At 37.8% G+C, this 24,701-nt stretch overlaps 1 protein-coding gene across 13 annotated transcripts in view; it reads left to right on the forward strand.

The window, feature by feature from the left end:
• INPP4B (inositol polyphosphate-4-phosphatase type II B) overlaps positions 1–24,701 on the forward strand; it is a 428,243-nt gene that overhangs the window by 128,377 nt on the left and 275,165 nt on the right. For 12 of the 13 annotated variants that reach the window (XR_011738872.1, XR_011738873.1, XM_065836253.2 and 9 more), the window contains 2 exons: positions 17,270–17,388; positions 19,246–19,362. The exons of the other annotated variant lie outside the window; for it this stretch is intronic. Coding sequence is in view for 10 of the 12 variants with exons in the window: in XM_065836253.2 (XP_065692325.2) it covers positions 17,270–17,388; positions 19,246–19,362 (236 nt within the window). In the remaining 2 variants the exon portion in view is untranslated. The remainder of the gene's footprint in view (positions 1–17,269; positions 17,389–19,245; positions 19,363–24,701) is intronic. 13 annotated transcript variants of the gene reach the window in all.

Here is a 24,701-nt window from a genome sequence, read left to right on the forward strand (position 1 = left end):
GAAACCACCAAAAAGCTTAAAACCAGAGTCCTTTCAAAAAAACATATACTTCTTCAGTTTTGTTTTGATGGGGTTTTTTGTTTGTTTGTGTGTGGTGTGGTTGGTGTTGCGGTTAGTGTTTTTGTTTTGTGGGGTTTGATTTGTTTTGTTTTGTCCCCAGATATGTGCTCAGTTTTAGTCCTAGATAATTAGGCCACATTTTCAAATCTGTAGCTGTAGGCACTACTGTAATTTCAGAAATCTATCCTTCAATCCCTTTAGCGTAGGGATTGTCTTCATTTGCATTGTAGCTAGAGAAGCGGCATGCTCTCATGAACCTTAAATATTAATCTGTACTAATTGTATCACTGAATATGCAAGGACTCAAAAATTCCCAGTAATGACAATTTAGAAGCTGTTCAGTGAGTGTTCTTCCTGCTACTCACATATTGAGAGAATCTGAGAAATTGTCTCTAACATAACATTTTATAGTTGAAATATATTCCTTTGTAGAATATCTATATATCCATATATAGAAAGTTATATAGATATCTATTCTATGGATGTAATTCATATATATGACAATTTGTTTCATTGCTGACAACCCATTGTATCTAGTATAGCGTTACTCATTTTTGTGAACTGTGTGAGGTATCTACTCAGTTTCTGTGTCAGTAAGAAGGAATTCTTGACAGAAGTAGTCACAGAAATATTTTCAAGTTGTTGGAATCCATTGCTACTTAATGATATTCATTAAACAGCTATGACTTGTATAAATTCAATTATAGAGATGGAGATTCTACATTACACCATGCCATGTAGCCGTTAGTCACCATAGTGAGCTCATTAAATGCAGGGATGTTTATTTGCTCTGAAGTGGGTCAGAGCACACAATGAACCAGCATGAAGAAGCAGATGATTACTGATGGAGCATATTCCAATATGATGGAATAGAGAAATCACTGATGTACTCATGTGAGTGATAAGTAGTATGAGGATGTTGTGGGGTATCAGTATTAGTAAATTCAGGAGCAAAGTGGGTTTCAGAGAGTTTTCTTGCATTCTGCTCTATTAAATTTAAGAATCCTCTGTTTCTGGAAGCTTTTGCTTTTTAGAAAAAAAGAAAGAAGTATTTGAACTTCCTAGAAAGTGCGTGGCAGCCTTGTAAATACAGATGTGTATATATCAAGGCTGTGACTAAGGGAAACTTTTACATCTAATAGAATAAAGTTTTTACCCCAGTGACTTACACATGGTTTCATATAAATGCTTATCAAGAGATAAGTTTTGAATACCTGTGGCTGATCTGTTTAGAGAGGAGTTTTTGTAGATACCTGAATTTTGAAAAACTGTTTAAACGATTTAAAGGTGTTGTGTGTGTGGGTTTTTTTAATTTCTTTTTTAGTTTAACCGTTGTGAGAAACAGGAGTTTATCATCTTAGTTCTTGAGCGATGCAGCAGATAATAGGATTAAATTCTGTCAGAAATGTACAAATTCTGAAATCTTGTTGGGAGTTAGCAAGCTGCTGCATTTACAAGGCCAGGGAAAAAAGGGGAAATAAGACAAGGAAGGACCTTTCTTTTTCAAATATTAAGTAAATAAAATTTTGATAGACTGCTTAGTAAAATCAGTTTCTTCTGGATATTGAAAATGATACTTTTGTATTTTTCTCATAGAATTCATAAGTGTTGACTTAAGTTTGCAAAATTTCTTCTGTCTGAAATTTCAAAGGGCTAAGGTTGTGTGTATGCTGAAAAGGGTAATGTGTTCTGTGATGTTGAGAGCTAGTTCAGTTCCCCAGTGAGGTTGGGTACTGGAAGCAGATTAATTACAACAGCTCATTCTTAATATGAGTTAATCTACCTCACTCCTTACCAATACGTATACTCATGCTGCTTTGCCTGAATGAATTCTAGTTTCTGAGGTAAAATACTCAAGGCAATCAGAAACCTTTATAACAACTTCTAAGTCTTGTTGCAAGTTACTTAGGAAAAGGGTTCCAGAGTTACTTAATCTATAGATGTAGGTAGAAATTTGATGCAATTCTGGCAAAACTGGGTTATCTTATTGATTTTTTTCGCACAGAGATATTAAAAAGCAAACTACTCAATAGGCTACCTTCATTTGTCCATTAATATTTTTATAAGTATAATGACAGGCTTCTGAACTATTAGGTGTTCTGGTGAATGTCAGGTAAAACTTTAAATTATTCTGATGGAACTGAAAGCTTGTGTTTCCAAGGTATTTTTAAACTAGTTCCTAGGAATGTAGAATTGAAGATCATTAAGTCAGAGAGAAGTTATTTTTGGCACCTTTTTTTCTCTTCCTGCTTTTCCCCCAAAATACACCTCCTGCTGTGCGTACTTTCCCCTGTTTGTCTTGCCAGCTGATGAACTCTTTCCAGGTCAGTTTTTGAACCTCATTCTGTCAAGTGACTCTCTTCAGATTCCCTAGCATGTTTCCCATTAAGAGCTCTTAGATCTCATGCTGTGAGACTTTTTTTTTTTTTTTTTAATGGGGGGGGTGCGGTGTATATTTGCATACATGTGCATGTTACCTATTATAGCTTTGGTCTTCAGGGTGCCAGAGTGGTGGAACAGAGCAAACGGGAGAGGTATGTGTGAGTCCAGGGGCTGAGCTGGGAAGGAGAGAACAGCGGCTTCCCCAGCAATTCTTGGCTATGAAAGGAATTTGTATGAGCAGCATCTTCCTAGATGAGGCTGGCACTGAGCCTATGCTTGCACTGCGTTGCCAACGAGACCACAGGTACAGCTCTCGTATGACCTGGTGGCTGTGTGCTTATCTCATACGTAATAAGTGCATGACTGGTTCCTCTGTGGATCCAGGAAACTGGTCTGAATGAAGAGGGCTCTTCACATCCTTATTGAGTATAATTTCTGTTGCAGACATTTATGCACAGAGAGCAACAAGCCAAATGGGGATGAGTTATTCCTTTGTTCTTATAGAAAGCTCTGTAAGACTTCCTCACCTACAACAGAGATTTGGATGGCAGTCCTGGCACTTTCGTCTTTTTCCAGCCTTTCCCTACTTCCCAGGAAGCTGACATTTTAACTATTCAGGATGCAATTGATTATTATTATTATTTATTATTATTATTTATTTATTTTTTAAAATTCCTTAACCATGCCATTGTCAGGTAGACTTAGAAGGCATACACTGTTTGCAGAATATTTTCAGCAATAAACGTTTGTCTACTCCACAGCTTCATTACTAAGAATAAACTAAATTTTCATAAATCCTTTAAAACCACACTGTCTCCTTGTAGAAGGTTTTTTTTTTCCTATCAAACTGCAGTGTCTGGTAGCATTAAAATGTTAAAGTTTATTTCTACTTAAAAAACAGATTGTGTATACCAGTAAGTGTGCTTAAGAGCTGTTCTTAGTACTCCTGGTTTTGTGTTTCAGTGCTTGAATTTTTTTTTTCTGTCCAGTGCTCCTTAAAATCCTTGGATTTCTTCTAGACAGGTATGAGAAAGGTCTTTTGTCTTGGATTTATTAGACTGAATCAGTTGGGATGCCAAGAGTAACATCTATAATCAAGGGACTGGAGCATCCTTTATATGAGGAGAGGCTGAGAGAACTTGGACTGCTCAGCCTGGAGAAGAGAAGGCTCATGGAGGATGTTATCACAGTGTCTCTAAACGCCTGTTGGCAGAGATTGAAGGTGAGGGAACCAGACTCTTCTCAGTTGCACCCAGCAAAAGAAAAAGAGACTATGGACCAAAGTTAAAATATGTGAAATTAAATCTGAATGCACCCCCCCCCCCCCCCCACTTTTTTTTTTACTGTGAGGGTGATCAAGCACTGGCACAGATAGCCTAGGGAGGTTGTGAAGTTTCCATCTTTGGAGATTGTCAACACCCAAATGGATGCAGTCCTGGGAAACCTGCTGTAGCTGACCTTGATTGGGTGGAGTGGGGAGGAGACTGGATAAGCTCGAGGTCTTTTCCAAACAAAATGATTCATTGATCTGTGTGTTAGGGATTTGTCATGTAACAGGATTTAGAGGCCTCTTAGAGCTTGTTAGTGATTGGTTTGCCATGGACTCTTGTCATATTCTGTACTATATGCTGCTAGTAAGGTATCTGTTGCTTGATCTAGAAATTTGTCAGGATGTCTAAATAATTCTTGATAATTATGTTGAAATTAGACTTTAAAATTGCTGCCATCTATGCAGACTCAAGAAGTTTTAGGGAACTTAGACTCTCTCATTGTTATTAAATACTTTGTGCTGTGTTTAGTGTGCCTCAGATAAGGGTAACAACAGCAGGCTGGATTGCCTTGCTTTGTGGGCAAAGAACGAGTTGGGACTGGATAGAGTTGAGCAAATGTGCAATTAAAGCTTTGTGAATGCTCTTGGCATGGGATAATATCTGGTTAGTGCTAATTTTTTGTTTTCTGTGTATATTTGTATGCAGTGTTTTATTTATTTTTTTTCCTATATGTTCTCACAGGGAAGGCTTACTAGTGGAAGTGCTTGCAAAATGCAAACTTAAAGTGGAATGTTTACTAAATATGTATTTGTGGCAGTGTTGTTGGCCAGGAATACAATTGAAATGGACACTTTTATCTGAGTTGAAACTCTTTTATTTGCAAATAAAAGAATTTGGATCAAAGACAAACTAAACTGAGGATGACTGGCAATTAGTGCCCTTTTCCTGGTGGGGTGTACTTGACTTTTGGAGTGACTGCAGACAGTGACCTGAATTCAGGGACAAATGAATATAAAATAATACATTGTAAAATACAGAGATTGCCTTTCAAACTACCTTTTTTCTCTTCCACACCTGCTGCTAGTAAGTCTTCCTTTTTTAAACCCAGATGGAACAGCCTCAAGAGGAAGACTTGTGTCTGCTTGTATGCGCTCCCTTCTACGATACTTGGCAACTTTTTTGTCGTTTGTAGCTGCTCTGTTAGAGATGGGCAGGATGAGAAACCTGGGGATCTGCCCTGGAGCTGACCTCTTTCTGGTCCAGTGCTCTGTTGAATTCAAAGGGGCACTGGCACCCTTTCTCCTTCAGCCTTCCCGCCAGGTCTGTGGTGAAGGAAATCAGCAGTGATGCTTTTGCAGAGCATGGCTGAACAGCTGTGCCCCACCACTGCCAGCCAGCCCACGCCTGTCAGGAGAGGTGTGTGGTTTGCAGGTCCTGACAGGGCCAGAGATGAGCTCAGAGCTGCTTGGTGTTGTCAAGGCTGAGGCAATTGGGACATGCCCAGAAGTCAACCTGCAGGCACATAGGGACCTCTTACAGTTGAAAGCTTAAATACCTCCAAAGCTAGGTAGAAGGTGTGTGGAGGCTTAGAAGACTCTGTTTAAAACCCACTCATGGACATCTCAGTCTTTTTATGCATTTACGCTCAACTTTTTACTGTCACTTTTTGCAGTTGGTCTTTTCTAACCTTTAGCCCAGACTGTAAAAGGCTTCATGAGGAATTGTCTGGGGAATTCCTCACATCTCTTTTCGTGTGTGGCTTTCTCTTTGAAGTCAAGTCACCTACTGATTCCAAAAGAGTATAGATACATGGAGTGTAGATCATATAGACAAAAAGCAAGCAAATTATTTACAGATTTCAGTAGCTGTGTAGTCCATGCTTCCTGTTTTGCAGAATGACAGTGACTAAATAGGCATGAAACAATTCTGTTTCATTAGGCCAATGATACATTAAGTGAAACATTTTTAAATAATTCAAAGCATGATAGCTCTTGACTTTTTTAGCTCTAATGATGCTGCATTGCGTTAACTGAACATTTGTCTTTTAATTGGCAGTTCTTAAATACATCTCTAAATATGCCTATAGTAATAATTGCAGTAATACTTTCATGTTATGAAACATTTCCCAATGGATTTTTTTTATCACTTGTGGAAACAGAAGTTCCATAAAAATAAAAACATCTAATTAATAGAAGGCTGAAGTAATCCTCTTTTGAGCACGTTATTTAAAGATTTAGTTATTTTTGAAAGTTTTGAAACATGTCCTGCGGTGAGATTTGACTTGAAAATGAGGTTCCCCTACAGGCCTGGAAAGAACTGGAATTCTAAATGCAGTAACACAAAATTCTACACAACACTGGGATGCAGCCTGGCTACTGTGTTTGTGATAAGCTGACCGACCTGAGGTGCTGGGCTTTGCTGAAAACAAACAAAGTGCTTAAGAATGCTTTTCATCATTGCTTTAGCCCCACTTCCTGTTGATAATAGTTTCTAGTACAGTTACGGACACTTGTATTATTGTGATTAACCATATTTTTAGTTGTGTTTTTTTTTCTTTCCTGTTATGTGGAATGTGAAATTAAAATGAAATAAATTGTACTAAATTAAAAAAATGCCTGCCTTGTGGAAGGAATATAGTTCAAATGTTCAAAACAAGTCAAAGCTGACACTTTAATCTGAAATCCTCTCTGGTTTCTGAGGGACTGAATGAGGACAGAATTTCATTATGATGAGGTAAGAAGAATTTTGTCCAATTATGCTTTGAAGACCAGAATTCTTCACACCTAAGAAGCTGAGGATTGTTTGTTGTTGGATTGTAAATGAACTGCTTTAAAAATTGAAATGGGATCTGAACATGCTCCCATTGAGATGAAGAGCCACAATACCCTGGTCATTCTTGACTTAAATCTTGAATCCACCAGGAGTTGTCTGTACAGAAACAAATGAAAGACATTATTATTATTGTTTTTAATCCTCAGCTAATATTTATTTGTACAAAGGAACTGAAATAATTTCAAATTATCTCTGTGGAAGAAGTCTGTCTTTACATATGTCAATGTATCAAAACCAAGTCAGTTTCAAATATGTATCATGTGTAAATAGCAGTTTTTCACCTTTGAAGAAACTCCTGTTGGAAATGACAGTCTGTTTATGGTGTAAGGATCCAGGTTACTGGTTTAGTGGATAGTACGCTGGGCTCTGCTGCTCTGTAGAAATCATTAATGTCTCCTCCTTCTAGATCTGTCTTAAAGTACAAGCTGCAGACCTTTTGTAAATCTGTGAGCTAACGATTTAGAGTAATAATTACGGGCCAATATCTTTGAGGAGATGAGCTCAGTGTTGATTTTGACAAAACTGTAAATACCAATGTATATGCTGTTTTAAAAATGTTACTTGAAAATGATGTCTGTGAGTGTCACAGCTTCTACAGTCAGTATGGTATTTGTAACCCTGTGCATTTTTAAAGCTGTTTGTCTGTACCAACAGAGTTCTCATAGTCACTCATAGTCAAGGTGTACATTTTTGGGAAGTTTAGGAGTAAAGGTTATTTCTTCAGGATATGCAAGTAAACTAATACAAAATGAGATGGTTTACTTGAAACTTGTCCTCTGACACAACCCTTGATCTGTGAGCTTTTACTATTTCTGGGCTCTGTCATTTACATGAGAAGATACAAAGATATCTTTTAAGAAATCTTTATAAAGGAGTTATACTTTGCTATCTAATGCAGATCCTGTGTTGTTAAAGTAATCTCTATTTATTTGTCAGAATGACTGTTTTGAAATCTCCTGAGGAGTAAAGCATTGCCTCTTACTTGGATCTCTAATATAGGTATTAATCCTGTATTGTCACCTTTTTACACAGCTCTTACCTATATTAGAATGTCTGCTTCTTTTAACTACAGCACTTATCATGCATTTCCTGACTAGGAAATTTAAACATTACAGGGCTAAAAGTGATTGTTCTGGATTGCAGAAATCTGTTTTCTCCTTTGATTAAAAGCGTGTCTTGCCCTTATTTGCCTTGGCTTTGAAGTACATTTTAGTCTGGTTTCCATTTAGACATATCAAAGAGCGTGGTTTTTGTTTTGCTAAAAGATGACCTCTGGCATATTGAAGGGACTAGTGCTTTACTTTCTATTTTCTGGAGAGGACCCTCTGTTTATAGATAGAGACTCATTAGTAATTTTCAACATGACAGGTGCCGATGCAGTAAGAACCAATTTTGAATCAGACTAAAGTTTAGCATCCCAACTGGGGAAAAAAGAAATTACAATCATACAGTTCAATTTTACCCAACCTAGTTTTTCTGAAGGCCATGTGTGGCGCTTTTTGAGCACTGCACATGAAGAGTCCTGCAGTGCTCTACCTTTCTGCTGTGCTCCCTTGGGTGCTGGTGGTTTTTTTAGGAATTTTTGTGAAATTGATCGAAACTATGTCATTTCCTCACCTGTTTCTGGAGGCTTCATCCTTGGCATATACACAGGAAGACATTTCAGATAAATTAATCTTAAAGGATGTTTAGTTAGACTGTTGAGCAGTAGCTTTGCTTGCAAGACTTAACTACTGTCAGTCTCTTCTTTGTGAGTTGCTATTGTTCTTATGTTAAATTGTGGCTTCACATGAGTCCGCCTCTCCAGTGTCAACATCGCCCTGGATGGCATACCTTCCCTCTAACATATTGACTGCACCACACAGCAGGGTGTGCTCAGTCCCACTGTCCATGTTGTCGACAAAAATGTTAAACAGTGCCAGTCCAGGTGCAGGGACTTTTTACAAGGACTTGTAGTGAATAGGATGAGGAGGTATTATCTTTAAACTGAAAAAAGTTAGGTTTAGATTAGATATATAAGGAAGGAGTTCTTCCCCATGAGGGTGGTGAGGCACTGGAACTGGTTGCTCAGAGAAGTGCAGATGCCCCTTCCCTGGAAGTGTTCAAGGCCAGACTGGAAGGGGCTTTGAGGAAGCTGGTCTAGTGGAAGGTATCCCTGCCTACGGTAGGGGGCTTGGAACTAGACAATCTCGAAGGGTCCATTCCAACCCAAAGCATTTGATGACTGGTTTTTAATATAGGTCTCTTCTGCATCTTGTGGCATCTTCATCTTGATTGCCTTTCCTATGTAACATTTTATTTTCAAGAAAGAAATGAATAATTTTATTCAGTGGGAATGTCTCATGGGCAACAGGGCTATGACCACATAGTTGGTTAGCTTACAGTTAATTAGGGAGCTGGCTCTGGAGAAGTTTATGTGAAAAGGACATCCCTATTGCAGCCTTTGAACTGGTACTATTGTGTAGATGTACTTGGAATGATGTTAACACCAGCTAGCTTGGGTGGGAATAGCAATACAGTTGTGAAATCCTGAAGTCTTGTCCAGGCTGTGTGACATGCCCTAGCAGCAAGGTGGATCACTCCTTACTGAGCTCGGGGTTCCTATAGCTGGACTTCTACCCAGAATCCAGAGCAGCTTCCTTGCAGCTGCTCAAAGCTGCTGTAGTGCAGTGAAGAAGCACCCTAAAAGATTTCAGGTTGTGTAGAGGACCTTCTGAAGCTTGTTGTATGCTGTAGTTGCTGGCCTCTCTGTTGCTTGATTGCTATCCTGTATTTTGCAGGGGAAGCTTCTCTCCGTGCCTAGCCTGCTAGTATGCTATAAAGATGTATATGAAGACATGGATTTGGAGTAAGGCTAAGCAACAGCTGAATTTTCTTTACATATCAGAGGAAAAGGTTGTCTCTGCAGTCTTGTAAAGTAATTCTGCATACTGAGGATCAAAACCACATAATGCTTCACTTGACAACTGGTATAGCAGTGTAGAAAGGCTTATGTCAAAGCAAGCAATGTATGCTGCTATAATAAAAACAGATATGGCACACTGAAAACTTTGAGAGAGGCTTGGCACTTCTGTTTCTTTTCATTTTCTTGTGGTATTACTGATATATTTTGTACGTTTATTTTCTTTCAAAAAGTCAGGAAACCAGCAGAATGTATTTTATTTATAAAATCTGAAATAGATTGTTACAGGTTCTAGGTGTTTGCTATGAGCTTACAGTATAAAGAAACTCACAGTTAAAAGGAAAAGAGAATTCTGTATACCATTTGCCATTCTTTTGATTTTTCAGCTGGCACTTAAACCTGTAACCACTCTGTTTTCAGGGTAGTGGGAAACATCTGACAGAAATTACAGCAAGCTTACTACTTTATTAGATCCTTGATATAACAATGTTGGGAAATGTGAAGGGGGAAATGGTATTTAGCTGTATTTCCAGGAGATTTAAACCTTTTTGTGGTATTCTAAAATACCAACAATACCAAAATAAATTACAGCCTTGAAATAGCAGTATCAAAATCTATTTTGATATGAATATATTTTGGAACATAATAACATATAGCAAGTTTTCATAAGACTTAATTTTTTTATTTCTCTTCTTTCCTCATTTCCCTCATCAGAGAACTGAAGTCACCTTCAGGTTCAGAGAATAAATACCACTAATAGGCAGTGCCATGAGCAGAATAGTTTTAGACAGAAGATAAAGAAGATAATTGAGAATCTAAAGCAACAGCAAAAGCTCTGCTTTGCTGTCACTAGTGTACTGCAGTACCTCATAAAAACAGACTTCTCTGTGCTGTTGGAAGCAGTTTGCTCAGTAAGGAGATGCTGTATTTTTTTAAGAATTACATTTTTATAACTAAACACAGCACTATGCAAGAAAGATACACAGACGCTCATATTCTCGGATATAGTTTCAAAAATTAAAGGAGTTTAAGCATAACAAGAGCATGTGTAACCATGCATTCGCTTCTGCAGTGGAAATACGATGCCTGTGAGCTGTACGTTGATCCGGTCAGCCACTTTCCTGAAACTCTTGCATCTATCATACTTAAACTCTATAAATAGCTGAGGTTTTCCAGGCTGAATAGCAAAGCTGCAATATGAAATAGGCCTGTTCTAACATGTCAGAAGAATTGAAACCCATGCTCAGGAAATAGCTGTTACTGCTGCTGATAATGGCCATGCAAAATCAAGGTCTAAGCCTTTGCACTTATCTTCTTGGAGGAAGCAGAAGGGTGCAGTTTGAAAGTGCTGTACGTTATGCTCTAGTCCAGCATGAGGCTTTCAGTAAGGCACAAAAGACACAAACCCTAAAATTTCCCTAGTACTGAAGAACCCAGGGTGGGCAGAATTTATTCTGAAATAGATCACTTTGGGTTTTCACACTGGTGTAATTCTAACCAGATTTATCACTTCATATGCAGCTGGTGTCTCAACTCTTGGGAATAATGACTTGTCCCTGCCTTCCATCAGTGTACCCCATTTTCTCCCAGCAGCACTCGTGTGTATCTTAATTCAGTGACTCTTAAATAATTGTGTTCTTTTAACTGCAAATTAAATGAGTAATACTTGATGTTTTTCTCGACAGCATATTGATATACTAATATTGGTGGTGTTTGTGGTTGTGTGTTTTTGTGGTGTTTTTATCTCTTTTTTTTCCCCTCACGAAACCTGTATTTGTAGACATGTCATAGGTATCTTTCTTTATGGTTCACCTGATACAACTTCCCTATCATCTCTTTTTCCTTGGACTGTTGGTAGAAATTTTCTTTCCTCTGTTTATTACAGGCATCCCCTGAAGGATGTTAATTGTAGTATCTATGTGCATTTCCTTGAGATATAACTAGGTAACTCTAACAACCAGCTGTATATTCCGGAGAACAGATATGTTGGTGTGTGTGTTTTTTTTTTTTTTTTCGTTTCTTTGGGTTTTGTTGTTGTTTTGTTTGTTTGTTGTTTTTTGGTTGGTTGGTTGGATTTTGTTGTTGTTTTTTGTTTTTATTTAATACAAGTCATTGCCAGAGGAATCTTCAGTAAAAATCAGTGAATCTTTTCTTATTTGTATACATTGCTCTAAATTAGTCTTCTATTCCATACAGATTCTTTTCATTGTAGAGCTTACCTGAGCCTGAGGATCTGTTTCAGTTATTACTGTTCATGGGTCTCCCTCCTGATACATGTCTGTTTATGTAGCTGTGCACTCATTTTGTGGCAATGTGGATATTACAGTTTCTGTGACCTTTGATATTTATTGTTGTACAGTGAATTTTGTTGGGAGACCACATTGCAAATTGTTACAGGAGTAACGCTTCTGTTCTTTTGGTCCCTAGGTAGATGTGTTCTTTAGCCCTAGCAAACTGAAGCATTCCTACTGATAAATGAATGGGACAACCAATTAATAGTATTTTTATAAACCAATTAATAATACTTATTATAGAGCACTAGCTGGAGGGGTGCTCATTAACACCATTATCTGCTAATACCAGTCCGCAAATGTTTGTCTCATTTGCTTTCAGGTATGTTTTGCCATGCAGGAAGCACGTCACTCTCCTGTTCTCATCCACTCTCACAGTTACATTTAGGCTCCTAATACAAACCCATGGCCAAAACTTTCCTGTATGTTCTGAAGTGGGATTATTCCAAAGCCTTTATGTGTGCCTGACTGTTAAGAGGTTCTTTTCAGTGGACTTGGGTAGCACTGGGAATTCAGCGGAGGCAGAAGCAGCAATGATGTGCTCTTTCTTATCCATGCCTCTCTATGCCCTCAAGACCCACTGGGGTAGAGGAAAGAAAACAATGTACTGTTTAGAGTTCTGCATGTAGTACAGGTCTGAATGTAATGTTCTCTTATTTAATATGTTCTTTTGCTCAGTAAGGAATAGCTGCACCCTAGCTAATTAATCTTATCAAGACAGACTGTACGTTATTATTTGTAAGTTGCTTTGGGATAAAAATGCTGCTGCAATGCCAATGAAATGAAAAATGTTTTGAACATTATGTTCACATATATATGTGTGTGAGACGCACAGACTTCTCCCATGCCACTTGTTGTCAGATACAACTAATTTTCTGTTCTGTTTTGTGGGCATACAGAGTAGTGTGCCTTGGAGACAACAGGGGTATGATGGTTAATTACTGTCCCTTGCCAGCCACTTCCGTCACTAGTTAGAGAAAAAGCTACGTCACAAATTGCCACGTAGGCTAGGAAACACATTGTGTGAATCCATAGTCTGGGAAGACATGCACCAATGTGCTGTAATTTCCCTCACTAACAAAAATAAACATTGCCATTTCAATTCAGTTTCCCAGTTTTTGGGCTAGACTTTGGCATCTTTCCCAAGCAACTCTGTGAATCTGAGTTGATGATGTCTTTCATTCCCTCTGCCTGTGTCATTTGTTCCAGCTGCTGGAATTTTTCAGTTCTGGGAGATGCTGCATCTCCCTGCTTCTCTGCCGCATTAATTTATTTTGCCTCCAGTGGACTCAGGACTGGGAGTAGTGCTGAATGCCTGGTCAGAATTGTTATAGTTTCAGGGAAGGTAGATAATGAATTTCCAGACTATTTTGGGGTTAGTTATTTCTGTGTGCTGTTCCTCCATCAAGGTAATGTTTTCAGAAAATTCTCCCTGAAACCATGAAGCAAGATTCTGTTGTGTTCACAGCATAACCTGGTCTTGAGCAAAGTAACCAGTCTTTCTCTTCTGGTGTCTTTATATGCACACGCACACCAAAGGATAAAGAGCACAGCCAGCATGCCAGTGCAGCACAGAAAACGGAGAAATACCAAATGTGGCAGGGCTCAGGAATCAAACATCTAGTTGTGTGGTTTGCATGTACAGTACTCGTGGTTTGTGTGCATTTTAGTGGTACAGGACAGTGTACAGACATGACTAATAGAGAAGGAACACTTGTTTACTATGATTCATGTAAGAATAATATTATAGTTTTAATAACAGAAAAACAATAGTAATGGAAATGGGATAACAATGAATATTCTGTTTGCCTTTTTTCCTTTAGAAAATAAAAATTGAAGAATAACATCAATTAAATGTTATCTGTTTTAAGGCATTTTAAATGGTAAGGCGGTTTTATATGTAGACAGCAGATTTTTGCAAAATACTAAGTATATATTTGTAAAAATATTCCAGAACAATTCTTCCAGCCTTTCGTCTTGCTCTATGTGTTTAATTTGCTGTGCCTTTCCTTCTTTTTCTTTGCTTGCTTTGTAGAGTTCTTTCTTCTTACCATCCTTTATTTTTTCTTTGTTGATGTAAAAGCATAAATGATTCCTAATGCAGTTCTTCCTTAAACATTCATTATACACCGATAGTCTTAGTGGAGATGGGATCACCAGGGGAATGGATTACTCAGGCTTTTATACTCTGAGTCAACAGTCACAATGAGTAGATTCATATACTTTTGGCATATAAGTACAAGCTGTCACTTCAGTTCACTGAGTTTTGTTGATGAGTTTTTCCAGAATTAATTCAAGCATAGTCAAGTATTGAAAAATAATGTGATGATGGAAAGTATGTTGTTGTTGCTTTCACTGTGTATGTTTGCAGTTAAGAAAACAGCCTTAGCATGCCTTTCATGTTTGTATTTTTGAATAATATGTCAATAATACCCAACAGATATATTTAAATATATAACATATAACTGGTATTTCACCTTTGTCGCTATGTAATGATTCACTTTGCCCAAAGTCTGATGACTATTTCTTTGAGAAGACCTAGGATTTTTCAGAGGTACTGCTAAGTAAAATATTTCAAAGGGCAATAGCACAGTATGGGGCTGTGGGACTTGCCAGGCTGTGAACAGGATATAACAAACTTCTGTTCTTTGGCATCAGCTTAAAAGTAGTCCTTATGTTTTGTTGAACATTTCAGTTGGGCTGTTTTTAAGGGAAGTGATGCACTGTGCCTCAAACTAACAAATTCTGTGTCATACTGAATCTTCAGTTCTCTGCCAGCAACAACCTTACTGGACATCCTCTCTGACTGAAAGGGCAGTTGTGAGCAGCAGTAACCCAATGTAGAGACAAATAACTTTGTCATCATAGTAGATGCAGGTTTCATTTAATTTCATTTTTCATTTGTCCTTCTGCACTGGGGTCTCCCAGAGTATTCTGATACTTTGTGCTGATCCTCCCCATCGGAGATATGCAGATAAATTATCTTCATGTCAACTCTAACTAATGAAATTCATGATCAAGTAACTAGACTGCCTTTTTACAAGAACACGATCTAATGACTGGATTGCCCAGTGATCACAGAAATTAAATGTTTTCTATGCTCAGATATCACCAAGGTGGTGACCACTTCACACAAATTTTCTTCCTGTTGTTAAAGACTTACCAATAGGATAAAAACCTGTGCTCTTGCCTGCTAGAAGAGTTCGCCACATCTGGTTAATGTATTTGAGACATCCCACAAGTAAATCAGACTGTTATTGGTGGGAAATTTACCTCAGTTTATCATGTGTTAGTACTTTTTACAAGAGTTAGCTGTAGGGTTCCTACCAGAGTCAGTGGTGGTGTATTGGGGGGATTTTATTGTTGTTTTTCTTAAGTTTGTCGCTTTCTGGTTTTCTCTGCTGGTGTACTATTGTCAGCCTTGGAGGCCTATTGAATTTTGAGCTGGCTGACCCTTCCTTTCTGGTGGGTGTGAAAAATGTGACTATCTCTGTTGGTGTTTCAGTTTCTGCTAGTGACCATGAACTCCCTTGCTATCTCTCTGAAGCGGTGTGCTTCAGTGTGCTATATGCTAAAAAAACCCCTGTTATTGAGTAGAATGTTTAAGGATTGGGTGGTGGTGTAAGATGAGGGTTTTTCGGGGGATGTGGCTGCATCTGGAAGTTTCAGTGATCTGGTACGGCATTTGTGATCAGCTTTAGAGAGGATATAGTTCCAATAGGCAGGTGTCTGCCCAACCTTTTGTGCTTTGGTACCCGCTTTTCAGTAAATCTAATTGTATAATTCATAAAGTCATATCAAGTAGTGCTAATATTTAGAGTAATTTTGATAATGGGGTGAGCCTTAGTAGCAAAGAATTGCTGGCAACTTGCTATTCAAGTCTGGTGCTGTTACATCAGCTGTTTCGTGAAGACTCCATCACTTATCCAACTTTTACCATCAAATTATGGTAGGGTCAGTTTGAGACTGTCTACTAAAAGTTTTCATTGGAAATTTGGGCTAAAGCAAAAAACTTCAAAATTTCTGGAAAGGTTAGATTTGTTTTCTTGTTCCCTTTTAACTGTTACAGGAGAGTGGTAAAAAAGCTTCAGCCAAGTTTCCTTTTATTTCCTCAAAGGAGAAAAGGAGAAAACACCACCAACCCACCACCACACCAACCAAACCACCACCAACAAAAACCCCACAATCCTCCAAACACACAAACAAAAACAAAACCACAAACAAAACAAAGAAGAGCAACCAACCAACCAAAAAACCCCACCAAAAAAAAAAAAAACCACCAAACAAAACACACCACCAAATCAACCAACCAAAACCAACAAAAAATATAAACTGAGCTGAGTTGGCCTTTTGTGTGTCTCAGAGCTTTCTTTGCCTTGGTTTCTCATCAGAACAGGTTTGCTTGCACTGAGGATGATATGACTCGCCTTTTAAAGTGTTACTCTCAGCTGCACCTGAGGAAGCCACCAGTTAACAGTGACTCCTAGAAAATGTCCTCAGCTCTTTTTTGACAATTAGCCTCTCTGAAACCAGAGGCTTTTCTTCCCTCAGGCTTCTGAGATCTCAGTGTGGTTTGTCACACTTGCAGAAAAATTGGATAGATCCTGTCACAGTGTTCACTGTTGCCTATTCTTTATTGAAGAAGGTGAGGTGGATGGGTATTGCTTTTGAGGCAATATATGCCCCGTTAGTCTGCATCCCCTCTGCAGAGCAGCCAACAATACCTTTGTTTCTTTTCTTATCCTTTTTATTGATTTTATGCTTTCATCTTTTTGGTTAGAAGGCATGAAGTGTGTTCATATAAAGAGTCAGCTCAGTCACCTGCATGACTGTGAGCCCAGGATAAAAATAAATTACTAAACCAGAACTGAATTTCCCTATATTTATCAGGTAAAATGAGTTTTAATAGTGATGTCATATAGCCAGAATACAATTATTCTTCTCATTCTTATGCCATTCACTGACAAAAGAATTGGTTATGTTACTGTCTGCTTTTAGTTTTGTAGATTTTTACTCCATGATTAATTCTACTAAAAAGTTCATAACATAGTATGAGACTGTATAACCTAATCACTGATAGCGTTTAACTGGTTTAGAATGTGTTTAAAATGTACTGTGAAAACATGTTTCACATGTACTGTGAAAATTGTCAGACAAGAGATGATCAAGTTAGGCTGCTAAGAGAGATTTCGTGGCAAATTAAATGAATGCTTATGTAAAATTACCCACTGTTGCAATGTGTGTGTGTGCGTACGCGCATGCACATTCGTATAGTGGAGCTAATGAGCCTCTGGCAGGGAGCTTTGCAGAAGCTGAAGTATTTTTAGTGGAAACGAAATCTCAGTTCAGTTCTGCAGCATGTGACTTCCTATTTCTGTATGTTACTTCCAAGGGACTTCCTCTGTTAAACCAGCTTGTCTCGAGAGGTTTAGTGTGGAACCGGAGCGTGGTCTGCTTTGTCCTGTGCCTGTGACAGTGTTTTCCCGGAGTTTTCTTTTGAGTATTTTATTTTTATTTTGTACTGTCTCCAGCATGCAAGGATCTAGTGTCTGCGACCCGTGATCGGAAGCTGAATACGTTCATACAAGTCTCAGTGCTACACCCAGCAGAGCACATTTTGACGAGGTATTCAAGCACTGAAATCGTGGAGGTGAGAGTCTTTCTTATTCAATTAACGTGCTGATTAATGAATTGCTCGTTTCTTCCGTAGAAAGTGAATGAGAAATAAAACAAGTTAGTGCATAGTCTTAGGTACACCCTGGCAGTTAGCAAAGCATACCTAAGAGTGTTCTGTAGTTCTTGGCATTTAACCAGGGTAAACAGTTAGAAATGAACTTGGCTTTCATGAAAGCTCTGTTGTACCAGCAGAAGTGTAGAAACTACTCCAGTTCTCCAGACATAGGTCTAGAATGAAACAAGGAATAGTTACTCTCATGAGAGGATAAGGCAATGCAAAGTGAAGCTAAGTTAAGAGTACAGTGACTTTGCAAAGTATTTTTAAATTACAGAAGAAGAAAGGTGTATTTTATGGTCTGTTATCCTATCTGTGTTTCTTGTGCTATTTTTTTGATTGGAAAGTTGATGCTTTTGTAATTTGAAAAATAGTAGCTTACTTCTTTAACTAGGGGAAAGTGTGTGTATGTAATGTCTGTGACTTGATATAAAATAATTAGTAACTTCCATCACATATTACAGCAAAAATTGTCTGAGGCTGCTCTACTAGTCTTTGCTTTGCCCTGTGAGCATCAGTGTCAGAATGATTAAAGGTTGTTCACAGAGAAAATTAACTGTGATCAGACAATGTAGGTGTAACTTGCTTAAATTACTGGAGAGACTCATTAAGAACAAGGAAGTCTCAATGTAAACACACGTGCTATTTTACCAAAGGCTTGTTTTGACTGTTGAATACATTTAGAATGTTTCATGAGATTTTTGTGTGATCTTACAGTTTCAACCAGCTACTAATTAAATTGTTACGGTTTCAGCGATCAACCATCCTGAAACCGCTTAATTCAAATATCTTGTATCTGGTCAGGATGTTTTGTTACTGACTGTATGGAATGATGTTATGCAGAAGGTGGCTTTGCTTTGCCTTTCTTTGTTTTGTTATAGCAGTTGATGCATTTCCTAAGATGATGTCCTAGCTCTGAATGAATGCATGAATTTATTGTGTTAGGGTCAAAGCTTCCTTCATAGTCAAGCTTTGGGGAAGGGAAGGTGAAAGCATGGAACAGTTAATTTGAGTAAAAAACCCCAAAACGTTTATTGTATAAAATTATTCATGTTAGTTAATAGAAAATTTAAGGATATTAGCCTGGTAGTCTTTGGAAGGTAACTGTAATTAAACACTCGGAAATTACAAGCAACGTTTTATATGATTCATTTAATTGTTTATATATCTGAAGCTATAATAGAGTTGCTTCTGTGACAGCTTTTAAACATAATCATAATGTTACAGATCATAGGAATGTTATTTTACTCTAGTTCTGCTTACAGAAGGGCATTGTAATCCTGTCCCCACAAATTAGTAACCTTAACATAATACAGGGAGTTTCTATAGGATTTCTATAGATGTTTTATTGGAACTTTTTTGTGTGTTCCAGTTATCTTTTTTTTTTTTTTCCCATTTAAATTAATATGAAACTGAAATACTTTCAGAAAGTATCATGGGAGAAAGAAAGGGATTGTTTATTACAGGTTGTGTTCCAGATACTGATACCTGCTGGCTGAACTGTTTGAAGTCATGTTGCTAGGCTCTGTTTCAGAAGTAATTAATATATTTTCCAGTTAAAAAAACTTTCCAGAAAGCTTTATGAAAACTTTCCTGAGAAAGTTCTAAAGTTGTCCAGGTTTTTTTTACAGACTAGATAATACGTAGCTGTTCACATCTCTCTGCTGTAGAAAGCTGACTTCTTTTAAAGAGCCCACAGTTTCTGTACATCCATAGTGGCCTGTACTACACATTGCACAGCTGTTACCTTACCGAATGTTTACTCGCATTACACAGGGTACAAGAGATCCACTGTTTTTGACTGGTGTGACATTCCCACCGGAATACCCCATCTATGAGGAGACTAAAATAAAACTAACAGTCTACGATGTCAAAGATAAATCGCAAGACACAGTAAGTGCTTTGTTTTGTTTCTTGCATAAATCTTACTGAGATTTAAGTTTTTTGCCATGTTTTTCTTTGGCTATCTTTAGCAAGTCTGCAAACTGTGCAAATAGCTGTGTAGAACTGGTTTTGCTCTTTTCTTATACCTAAAATGTACTTTATTTTTTGTTACCGTATTAGAGACTAGAGAAAGAAAACCATGCATTTAACATGGGCGCTTTGCTATTATTTAATTGGTTACATGAATCAGCTCAGGTATTCTTGGCAAATAGAAGATAACTCTTGAGTGCTTTTTGAAAGCATAGAACATATGAAATAGATTGAGATAACACCACTATAAACAGTATTTCAGAAATATGTTTCTGGAAATATTATGTTAATACTGATATGCCCAAACCAGGATGATAATAAAGCCTGTAACCTGATGTATGAGATAATCGCGTTGTATTTTAATATCTTGCATGGTGGTATCTGCAGCTCTCCTGTGGCCGCTGTTATTGATTTGTAAGGGTCCAAAATCATTGTATCACTGCTAAGGTTGAATCATGTTGGGTTCTAGTGTGGTGCATTTCTGGTTATGCTGTCATCCTCTTATGCTGAGAAACAGTCACTCACTCCACAGGATATATGGAGGTCAATGGGACTATTTGAGTGATTTAAAAGTCTCTTTAAGTGCCATAGGTGATCTAAGACAGCCTTACAGAGCTAGGAGATACCATAGGGCCTGTGGAAGATGTATGTTTTTCTTCTGTGGCATCTGGAGTCCAGCTGATAGTTTTCTCTTGGGCATCCAGAATGGCTCTTGACACCTTCATTTGATTACTGAATTGCTCTTTACGTGTCTGTAATAGGCCCCCAATATGATTAAAGACCATACAAGCTCATGTCATTACTATATATGCGTTCATTATCCATAAGAAGGAAATTAAAGGCATAATTTACAACTTGAGACTGTCTTTGAACTGCTTACAAAAGTTAAGTTGTATGTTCAGAGGACTTTTTTTTTTTAAGGTAGAAAATAGTTGATACATTTGTTTAAGTTTTGGACCTTTGTGAACAAACAGATTAGAACTGTCTCCTCACTGTGCTCTTTAATGGGAATGTGTGGAATATTTTAGACAAATAACCTGGACTTCTTTTGATTTATAGACTTTTCAGGTGTTCTTTTGTTGAAGAATACCTGGAGAAGAGACTTGTACGCATATTTTTAATTTTGGGTTTTGGTGTAGACTATGGGGGCTTAAAATGGGATCTGCTGTTTATTCAATAGAGTTGTCACCTGTACACAGCTACAGTTATTGAGTGAAAGGAGTTTTACTTTGTCCCTTTCATTCCAGTTTCTATTGTGACTGATAGATGATGGAAAATAATATCCTACCTGTAAGCGAAAAAAGTGGACGTGTTTCATAAAGCTCTGTACTCCTACTCTTCTAGTTGCAGACTTATACTGCCTCTTATACAGGGCAAGATAAATGTGAAAGATTTAACCTGGAGGATTAATGTAATTTGATAGGTTTTTGCAAACTTTGAAGAACTTCGTTTAAGTGTTTTTTACAATTGTAGTACAGGACTAGAGTCTCTCCCAGATAATCCTATTAATGTAGCTTGTCAGTCATGAGAGAGAGAGACACTATGTAAATAGCAGCTGTGTAGTTCCTATGTAAAACATTCCAGATCTATAGTTTATAGTACCTTTTTGTAGGGGAAAATGTTAGTCCCATCTTTGGTTTACATCTATTTAGACTTGTGAAAATTTCAGCCTTTTTAGAACTGCATGTAGGTAAGAAAAAATGAACTAAGCTTTAAGATTTAAATCAAGGTAGACTGTAGCATGTGTGAATTACCCTGAACCACACAAGGTCATGACTTCATTTGTGGCAATATTTGGACTTCTGTTTACATCCAGGAATATCAGTGATGATAAAACTGATGTCATGACTTCCTTTACTATAGTTGGAAGGCATACATTATTCTATTAATTCAGGTGACTATTTTGGTTCTGGAGGTGTATATAGATTCAAAAAAGTCAGGTTTAAATGAGGTGTGACTTGATGCCATTAACAGTGTAGCTGCAGCCACACAGATATCAGTGCTTGCCTCTTGACTCAAGAAGTGTGATGTGTCCCTTTGGCACTAAGCCTATTCTAAGTCCTGTGGCTTCACAGTTCTGATTATCAAGGCTACAATAAAACTGGCTTTCTTGATCTTCAAAAACTGCTGCCACAGGTTACACCTGCAACACATAGCTGCACTGTTCCTGCAAACAGACAAGGAATCCGCTCAGGGCTGGAGGGGGAAGCCAAGGTGTGCTTTGCTGTTCTCAACCGTGCTTCCAGATCACTCACCAGCTTGTACAAGTGCACACTGATGGCAGAATAAACCTTGGATCTGACTGCAAAATATTTTACAGAATTTTACCAAAAGCTACAGTAATTCCCACAGCACCAGGGCTATATTACAAATTACTTCAGTTAACCAGTTCCAAGTAGCTAATATCCCTTACCACACTGCAATTCAAATGCATACTTATTTACCTTGCATTTAAAATGAGACTAAAGGAAGTAAATTCTGTGCATTAATAAAACTCAGCAGGATTTTACTGCCACCAATAGAAGACTGTAGAGAACATGGGGAGAAGACAGTGGGTACATCATAGGGTAAAGTGCATTTTTTCCTCCCTAAATCTGTCTTTGTCTATACAAGAGAATTGGATCTCATTTTCAAATCCATTGTTTTTTACTATAATACAAAAATAAATAGCTACTGCTCAGTTTGTGCTTATAGCTGATAATGCTGAAGTGAAAGGGGATGCTCCCCAGTGAGACACAACTGTGGTATTTTTTTTTTTTTGCACTGCTGACTTGCAACTTGTGCTGCACTTTTTAAAGATATTTAGAAATAACCCTGCAATTCTTGCATTCCTGGACTAGAAAGCAGATAGTTAATTTAAGTTAAATGACAGGCAAGAGTGAAGTTATGTAAGAAGTGCAGTTTAATTATATTGAGGTGCTGTGTAGCTGCTATCACATTCACTGTGCTTGACACACTGGATGTTCTAACTGCACTTTTCACTTTTTATGCATGTCTGTCTGATGTTAAGCATAATTATATCTTGGCTGTGTCAGGCTTTCTGTAATTGAGGCTTTTTAATACAATGAAACTGAAACTGGTTTTGTTGGTTTGTTGTGTTGTGTGGTGTGGTGTTTTTTTTTTTTTTTTTGTTGTTGTTTGTTTGGTTTTTTTGTGTGTGTGTGTGTTTGGTTTTTTTGTTTTGTTTTGTCTAGCCTTCCTAAGTTAGTGTGATTGGTTTTCATGTAAATAGAAACTTTTAGTAGTGCTACTCCTACTTGGATATAGTTGGAATAAAGAAGTTAGTGTGTGTTTATGAAGCAAGGATGTTGTAGCATGGAGGGTGTTGGTCTCTTCTCCTGAGTATCAAGTGATAGAATAGGAAATGGCCTCAAGTTGTGCCAAGGGAGGTTTAGATTGGATATTAGGAAAAAATTCTTCATGGAAAGGGTTGTCAGGCATGCATAAAAAGCAGTGGTTAATGCATTCTGAAAAACATACAGTGACATCCGTTTCTACATCGCAAAGATTTTCCTCCAATATTGCTATGGGCAGATTTATGTTTCACTGGCTGGAGTTGCACTGTCTTCAAGATTTTTTTGCTAGTTGGGTTTTGTCTTAATGCTGGGCTGTACCTGTTCTTCAAGTAATTGTCCAAGAAAATCAGAATTAGAGGTTCATATGCTGTTAAAATATTGTCTCGGTACCACTTTTGTACAAGGGTATTTACCTTTCCCGTAAGCATGCATATACAACTCTCACATGGCAGACCTGCAGAAAATAAAAAATAAATCCATTTGTGTTACATTAAGAGGAAGAAATGCCTAGCGGCATTTGGGTGGCAGCAGTCATTCTGTTCTCTGTTTAAAATATACAGACTTGTGTCCTGCGGTAAGTGTTCTGAACTTCATTGTGGAGAGCAATGTGGATATATTTTTGGGTAAGTACTGTAACATTTAGCTACAGTGAGGCTTTTATTTGCTTGTTTTCTAAGATCGGTTCTTCTGTTGCCACATCTACATCTGATTTGTGTTCGTTTAATGCAGTTACACCTATAGCTTAAATTCTTACTACATTGACTTTACTATCTGTAAAGTGGGTTTGGAAATGTTTGCTTTGTGTATGATGGGACTGTGATTGTTTTAATGCAATAAGATCTTGAGGTAAACAGTACTGTAATGTTCTGGTGTGACATTCAGCGAGTCAGGCCAGCTCTATTTGATCCACATGTGGAGAAGCACTGGAAGCAGAAGACACAAACAACTTTCTGTATCTGGTCTCTGCAGCAGCCTTTTGGCGGTTCCTTTTCCCTTTAGGCAGAGATGGAAACCAGGTAGCTTGAGGAGAAGCTTCAAAAGCAAAAACTTCATATACCAACTAGGGTTAGAGACTTAAGGGATGCTTTTGTTGTTTGTCTTCAATACCAGCAGGTATATATAATCTCCTTTGGATATAAATACTGGAATTCACATGTGATATTGAACATACGAACAACCACACAGATGCTGTCTCCTGAGAGCAAGGAGAAACAGGGCATAAATAAGGCAATTGAAATATTACACATTCTACAGCCTGGTCTTGCATTTGTGATTTCTCAAATTTTCTCTTAATCACTGAGAGTAAAATTAAATTCATTTGATAATTCCAAGAGTAGTAGGGTTACAAGTAGGGTTTTAGATATGGGACCATACATTATAAAGTAACAATTTTAGATTAGGCTTCAAACTACTTGTCTTTTAACTGTTGAGGTTTGAATCTTCTGTTAAACTTGCTCACTATGAATGAAATGTTGCACAAGGTTTTTCTTTGTGTGTTTCTTGATATTGCATGTATCCTTGTTAAAATCAAACCACACCAGAGTGAGCGGGAAATGAAGACTGTCTGTCACAAAAGAGGCATTTTGAGTTCAGCTGTGAAGCTAAATCTGAAGTGACAGCATTCCACATACCCTCGTGGGGCATGGATCTGTATCACAAGACCACCACACAGTTTGGTGGGGTGTTTGCCATCTCTGCTGGAAGAGGTCAGTGACTTGAAGGTTAGGGAAACTGCAGAGCAGCATGTCAAATGCTTTAGCAGAGGTAAACGTGGAAGCTTGCTCACAGCTGCCAACACTATGGCTGTACCAAGTTGCTCTTCCACTCTTGTGAACACTAGAACTACTGGACCTTTTTTCTTTTTCTTTAAAACTGGAAGCAGTGGGAAAGTGCTCTACTTACTTTAAAGAAAAAGCACTTGCTTTTCCTTGCTTTTCTTAATTTTCTCAGTTCTGTTCACTG

This window comes from Patagioenas fasciata, chromosome 4, assembly GCF_037038585.1.
Source record: "Patagioenas fasciata isolate bPatFas1 chromosome 4, bPatFas1.hap1, whole genome shotgun sequence".
Taxonomy (NCBI): domain Eukaryota; kingdom Metazoa; phylum Chordata; class Aves; order Columbiformes; family Columbidae; genus Patagioenas; species Patagioenas fasciata.